At 41.0% G+C, this 6,857-nt stretch overlaps 2 protein-coding genes across 5 annotated transcripts in view; one reads left to right on the top strand and one right to left on the bottom strand.

The window, feature by feature from the left end:
• Positions 1-3,479, bottom strand: part of mtfr1 (mitochondrial fission regulator 1) — a 5,150-nt gene extending 1,671 nt beyond the window's left edge. Inside the window, exons 1-8 of one of the 3 annotated variants that reach the window (XM_032504489.1) lie at positions 3,355-3,474; positions 2,866-2,922; positions 2,540-2,649; positions 2,146-2,244; positions 1,366-1,499; positions 1,011-1,246; positions 594-843; positions 85-265 (exon numbers count right to left, since the gene is read on the bottom strand). In XM_032504489.1, coding sequence (XP_032360380.1) covers positions 85-265; positions 594-843; positions 1,011-1,246; positions 1,366-1,499; positions 2,146-2,244; positions 2,540-2,575 — 936 coding nt within the window. In that variant the 5' untranslated portion in view covers positions 2,576-2,649; positions 2,866-2,922; positions 3,355-3,474. Of the gene's footprint in view, positions 1-84; positions 266-593; positions 844-1,010; positions 1,250-1,365; positions 1,500-2,145; positions 2,245-2,539; positions 2,650-2,865; positions 2,923-3,354 lie in introns of all 3 variants that reach the window. The other 2 variants (XM_032504488.1, XM_032504490.1) reach the window with 2 other exon arrangements.
• Positions 3,480-3,897: 418 nt separating this feature from the next.
• The window catches only part of armc1 (armadillo repeat containing 1), a 9,499-nt gene continuing 6,539 nt past the window's right edge, over positions 3,898-6,857 (top strand). The window contains exons 1-3 of one of the 2 annotated variants that reach the window (XM_032504498.1): positions 3,898-4,222; positions 5,125-5,335; positions 6,073-6,164. In XM_032504498.1, the coding sequence (XP_032360389.1) occupies positions 5,174-5,335; positions 6,073-6,164 (254 nt within the window). In that variant the 5' untranslated portion in view covers positions 3,898-4,222; positions 5,125-5,173. The remainder of the gene's footprint in view (positions 4,223-5,124; positions 5,336-6,072; positions 6,165-6,857) is intronic. The other variant, XM_032504499.1, reaches the window with a different exon arrangement.

Here is a 6,857-nt window from a genome sequence, read left to right as displayed (position 1 = left end):
ATATTTGCAGTAGCTCCACTAAGGATTTTGTAGTGCCTGTGGCTTGTTTTAGATAACAGTGATGAATACAGTAACATCTCTCACCAGAGGGGTTTGGGTTGGAGGTTTTACTTCTGAAACGGGAAGTTTAAACTCCTCTTTGTCTGCTTGCTCACTGTCGTGCCGATAGCGGTGAGCAAACTTGCGTTTCAGGGCCTCGGCGATGAGAGCTGCAGCGTCTACTGGCTCGCTGGACTTCACTTTGGCTTCACTTTCCTCTGGACGACTATGAAACATACAGTTGAGCAATTACAAAAGATTAGAATTGGACCATTTGTGTAGAATAAAAATCAAGAAGACACAAGTCTACATGTGTTGTTCTGCAGCTAAATTAGAAACTACGAAAAGAGGTGTCAGCTTGAGCTGAATCGGTGGTTATGTCGAACCATAAAACAACAATTACAGAAATGCACAGAGGCAAGACCATAAACACCTACCGTTAGCTGGGATACACATCTATTACCTTTAAAAAATACTTTAGTCTTCAAATTTGATAATTTCCAAAAGGTATCTGAATGTATTCTCATTGATTCACTATTTAAGTAGAGGTCTACCTTTTGACTGATCGCAACTTGACTTTGCTCATGTCTTTCAGGACATCGAGCATGCTGGGGATTTCTGCTGGCCTTGAATCCAAAACCGTCTGGCTGTCTGTCTTCTTCCCTCTGCGCTCCTTTATCAAGTCAATGGCAGAAAATGTCCGCTGAAGACTTGAGGGTGGCGGTGGCAGTGGTGGAGGAGGTGGTGGGGGAGGGGGAGGCAGGGTGCCACAGGGTGGAGGGGGAGGTGTCCCTGTGGTAGCAGCTGAGGTGAAACAAAGAAAAGAAAAATCCCAAAGCTTGATGACATGTGACACTCTGCTACCATCTAGAGGAAACCTTCTATTACTGCATTGGAGCAAACGGAGGAAAACAAATCCCTCGATGTGGACAGAGGTAAGTCTATGTTTTTGAAGGCTGAGTAAGAGATACCTGGCTGTGTGGTCTTTTCCTGAGCCAATACGATTTGTGCTATCTGAGCTCTGAGTTTGGCAAGTTCAGTCTCCAATGCACTGATCTTCTGAGTGGTCTCACTGTTGGTGATTGTTTGCCCTTGCGGGTCCGGCGTCCCCTCATGCAGGCTTGGTAGGGACCTTTGGCGGGTTAAGGGTTTTCTCTGAGGATGAGGCTGGCGGGCTCGAAACACGAATCCAGGTGGGATCGCTGACCTGTTTCAATAAGGCATAAATACGTTTTTCTAGATCCTACTCACAGGAACAAACATAAAACATAGAACTGCAATTCTCCCCCAGAAGATGTTACCGACAGATCACTATTGCGCTCTCACCTGGGTCTGCCAAAGGAGTCTTCGTCATCCTCCTCATCCCTGTCGATCCAGGCGACATCAGCCAGAGAGGCCACCAAACCAGTCTGCCTCCTACTGCCAATCAGGACACCAGCGTCCTCATTGTAAGGATAAAGCTGTCAGAGAGAGAACAGCCATGTTTAACATCTTTTTTGAAAAACACCCACCAGGACACATTACAACACTAAAAAATGTAAGTATTTACGTAATAAAATAGGAATTGAGGGCAGTTCAGAGGGAGGAGGTGTGGAGGGAATCTAGACAATGGTAATGAAAGGTTGAGGTAGGTTAGAAGGTAAATAACTAGGTGATAGTCAGCTCAGTGTTGTTGAAGGTTGCTGAACAAACTGACCTAAAGCAGACATTCTGCATTCCTCAAAGCTAGGGAGGGTAGCTGGAGACAGAAGAAAAGAGAAAGCAGTGTTGAAAGAGACAGAAAAGTTGAGAAAAGCAGTTTTTAAATGAGGGGCCACTGAACAGAAATATTTCAAAGTTGAGTGTTTATGGTTCATAAATGAAAACAGCCAGACATCCTGAAGTAAACAAAACTGGAAGAGGGTTAGTGATATGTTGTCATGTGCCTGTGACTCAAACAGTCCACAGAAACAGGCAGAAAGGCAGAAGAGGAGACAGGGCTCTAGCAAATGTGACCCAGAACATGCCAATATCTTAAAAGGTACCAGATATACATTTAAAGACTGACGGTCCGTCTGTTAAATGACACAACACTAAAAAATGATGATCGTGGTAACCTTCCTTTACCTGAAAATGAACCCTGGGGCAGGGGTTAAGAGGAAGACTAGAAGCTATTCTCCTCACAATACTTCTTGAGGACCCATAGGGCTTGGCTGATCCTAAAGCCTGCAAAACAGAAGTCCATCACAAATGAAAGAGAGGAAAATGCCACGTTCTGTCAAATACAATTAACTTTGCAATTAACTAAATGCAGTCAACACAAGCTGTATTTGAGTGGAAATGTCCACTATAGTCCATGGCTGGTAATTTTCAGATCTTATACATGTGAGAGACCTTAACAATGGGCTTTCAGATAAGAGCCAGACAAAGGCACAACGCGGTGGCGTTTCAGGGTCTGTGTGAGACAACAAAATCTAATTTTGAAATTTTATTGAGTCAGACAACACAGATTGGCACATACCAGGTCCATTTCGATTCGTGCATAGTCTTTATTCATTTCTGTTGATGTGTTTCACAAGTGCAGATGGACACATGCCCCAACACCAAGTGTATCATCACCAAACGGTAATTCTAGTGGAAACAGAACTTCAGTTTAAATCATCTTAAACACCAAACTTAAAATCCAACAATGACTTCTTAAGAGACATGTGTGTCTCTGTAATGTACAACTACTTGTGTTAAGATGCTTCAGTACAATACACTGACATACATTCTCTGAAGCTCAAGCAGCCTTTAGTGTTACTGGCAATATAATTCCTTTTTAAATATTATCATTGCTGCCAATACCTGATTATGGAATCGAAGTTCTCTAATCCATTTTCCCAAGAGGGGCATGTAATACAACTGCCAAAGGAAAAAATAAAGAAAATTCAATTGTTTAATGTTAACGTACAATATTAACAGTTAATGATTTTATTTTAGCAAACGTTATATGCAACTTGTAGAAAAAACATACAGGACTATGCTGATTATCTAAAAATGCATAAACAAATGTAACGTTACGTTTTCAGGCTAGATTAATTGTACAGATTAATGGGTTAGTAAAATTAAAAGGGTACATTATTGCTTTGGCGGACAGAGTGCCTAAAATGTGCTAACAACGATAGCGGGCTAACGCTAGCTAACTCAAAGCAACTTTACTAACCGCTGACACATTTTTTTAGGATATGTCGAAGACACGCACAACTAGCTACCGCTAACATTAGCTGTGTAACTGACGTTACATTCATAATCAAAGATCGCTTATGTGTGTGTGAGACATTGAAACCAACTTACCAAGACTGACGCTGGGAGACAACGTTCTGAGTTTTTCCACCTTGTTAACCGACGGACATCTACAGCAGGAGGTGACTAGTATGTCGGGAAGACTCAAAGGGAATACATAATGAGCCAATTGGATTATATGGATCACAATGGCTAGGTTGTGCTCATAAAATGCCATCATTGGTTATTCCCTTTGATTGACAAATAATGCCACCAATTGCGTTTGACCTTTGAAAGAAAACTGTCTGATGATTGGATTTCACATCAGTCGATCAAATTATATTGTCCAATCGTATGACAGAAATGTTGTGTGTGTTCGTTATACTTCCCTACATTTCCCGGCGGCGAGTAATTTTTCCCCTAGGATGACTAAGGTATGCCCCGCCCTACTCTGCCTTACTTTTTCTCTTATTGGCTTACCTTGACATTCTTACATTTACCCTAACCAATCCTACTCCTCTTAACTAAACGTAACCAACCCAAACAGAGAAGGCAGCAAGTATTAGCTAATCAGAGGGAGATGACTGCGGGTCATGGTTTCCACATGCCTTTGACATCCTAGGAAACGTAATCTTGCTACCCTGGCAGAGATTTGTTCCGTATAAACTACTGGTATCATAATGGAAAACTGGGATGTCCTCACTCACAAAACAGCTGTACCCATTGATGTGCTACAAAACCCAAACACTGTTCACACAGCTGCTAGCTAGCTAAAGGAGCATAGTAAAGAAAGCGGCGCAGGCCTCTAGCGTTAGGGAAATTATTTTGTTACAGCTGTTTTATGGTGGTATTGGAACTTTTTTGTCACGTCGTTTTTACATCTGTTGTAACTGAGTTCAGCTGGGGTTGTCTCATGATTTTACTGAAAACTGACTAAAGGGTATGCTATAATTGTCAAGTAAGTTAGCTAGCTAGCTAGCCTGACGTTAGCTTAGCTGCCGAATCGTCCCGTCAGGGCGTATTTTGAGGTGAGGTTGAGGGTCGTAGAGTGCATAAGCGAGTATTTGTTTGTTATCTTACGTAAATCATTTAATTGTGTTAGCAACGAAACATGGGATTAAACGATGGATTTAATTTTTTGCCTAACAAAGCATGCGCTTTGTGTACTAATGTGATAGCCACTGTCTTATCGATGCATATTCGTGAACTTTACAAGAGCTACTTATCAGTCAGATTGTGTAGCACCACATGTCAGAGGTTACTGCTGATGTAAACTCCCAGAAACCCCACCAAATCCCTAAAACTTAATAAGGCTGTTGGTTAGTTGTAAAAGTTTGTGCATGTCACCAATACTTTGTTTTGCAAGGTGGATCATTATTGTGTGTATGTTGCATATATCAATATTCTGCACAAAATAACATAAATGTCAAAAGGCTTCTTAAATACGTGTACGTGTTCACAATTGGTTTGTTAATTTCCTAAATTATGTCAACAGTTTTGATAATCAAATATTGTTGACCTGTATAAAGCTAAAAGGCCAAGCATTCACTGGTTCCAGCTTAACAAATGTGAAGATTTGTCTCTATTTAATACAACCGCAAATTAAATATATTTGGGCTTTTTTACATCAGTTGTCATAAAAACATAAGCAATTTAAAGACATCACTTTGGACTCTGGGAAAGTGTGATAGTAATTTGTAACTATTTTGTGTCATTTTGTATTAGTCCTTACAAATAATTGACAAATGCTACAGGTTCAATTTTGTTATGTAATAATTATTATTTTGCAGCCTTAATTTGTATAATGAAAGTTTTTTTTTTTTTTTTTTTTTTTTTCTTCAGTTGAGTTAGAGGTTGGTTTAATGTGCGTGGCATCAAGACAGGAGGCACCATGAGTGCGGAGCTGGATGCACTGACCGTGGTGAACCAGCTGCGAGATCTTGCTGCAGACCCCCTGAACCGAAGAGCCATAGTAGAAGACCAAGGTTGTCTGCCAGGTCTCATCCTCTTTCTGGACCACCCCAACCCACAGGTTGTCTATTCTGCACTATTGGTAAGCAGCAGTATCCATTTATTTACTTTTTCCCCCTTTACATCACAGAAAGTTACTGTTGCATAAAGGAAAAATATAAGGTTTGACTACACAGGGTTGATTATTTAGTACCCCTTTACAAAAAAATTAAGAAATTCATTATTTAAACATTCTAGTTAAATTATAAACAGCAAGGCTCTGTTTGATTAGATAAGATTTTTTTTAGAGAAGTTAGTTGTGCTCCCAAACGGTAATTTGTGTGTTTTCTGCTCATGTCATATTTTGTCTCCCCCCCCCCCCCCTCCCCCGCTGTCCATCAGTGTTAGAGCAGGTTTCAGTAAACGTCTGAAGGCCATTTCTCCCAACACTGTGTCCCAGTCACAAGCGGATAGTGGTGACTTTCAAACGGCTACATATTTGAAAATACTGTACACTGGTGTTATCTGTCTGTTCTGTGGTGTAAACGCCATACAAAGTCTTGATATATGAACCTCTCCCCACTTCCACCACGCTTTAGTACAGGACATGACTTTTATTGTGAGTACACATTTAAGTGGCTTTATGTAACAGTTGCCCTTGACTGTAACCTGTGAAGTGTAAACAAGAAGTCTGCATGTGTATTTATTTTGGTTATGTAACATTTTCCCATTGGACATGCTCTACCATTTTTAAAAGCCTCCCCTCTCTCTCTTATGATATCACAAAGGGTCTGTCAGTTTTCAGCAGCAAATAGATAACGGTCGCCCTTGTCCTTGCAGGCCGTGCGCTACCTGGCAGAATGTCGAGCCAACAGGGAGAAGATGAAGGGCGAGCTGGGCATGATGCTGAGTTTGCAGAATGTCATGCAGAAGCAAGTCCCTGTCACCACAACATCTCTCTCACACACACACACACACACACACACACACACACACACACACACACACACACACATGCTCACTGTGCACTTTCTTTACGTAAAACCTAACCTAGGATTTCTTTTGTTTTGCATGTATAATGTGTGCCAGTCTGCAAATTTTCCAGTCAGGATGATGTCCTTTCTTTTACTATGTCAAGATGAATGTGATTAAAGCTGAATTGGAATAGGGTGCTAAACAATTAAGCTGCTGTTTCTGCATCTTATAGATTTTAATGCATCTTGCCATCACTCAATTTCTTCTCCACTTGCGTGTTTTTACAGATGTGAGGTTAAATTTGTTGTGGAGTTAGCATGTTATTTTGCAGAGGTGGCTCATTATGCACATGTTATGTGTAAAGCATATTACTTTGTTGCTTGTTTTTAGTCTGGTATCATTTGTTGGCTTTTCTGGAGGCATTGTACACAATCTGTTTTACAACTTTGTAAAAGAGCATGATGAAAACACTCCGGTCACCTGTGTAGTTTCGTAGGCAAGATTTTGTTTGAGGAGGTGTTGTGCTTCAGATGGCTGGTCTCACCTGAGAGTCTGTGGCAGTTTTGCTAAGTGACTGCACATCATCATCAGCACCATGATAGGAATGGACCTTTGTTCAAGTGGCCGGCTGTAGCTTGTATGATTATGCC

This window comes from Etheostoma spectabile, chromosome 22 (assembly GCF_008692095.1).
Source record: "Etheostoma spectabile isolate EspeVRDwgs_2016 chromosome 22, UIUC_Espe_1.0, whole genome shotgun sequence".
NCBI classification, from domain to species: Eukaryota; Metazoa; Chordata; class Actinopteri; order Perciformes; family Percidae; genus Etheostoma; species Etheostoma spectabile.
This window is presented reverse-complemented; position numbering and strand designations above follow the sequence as displayed.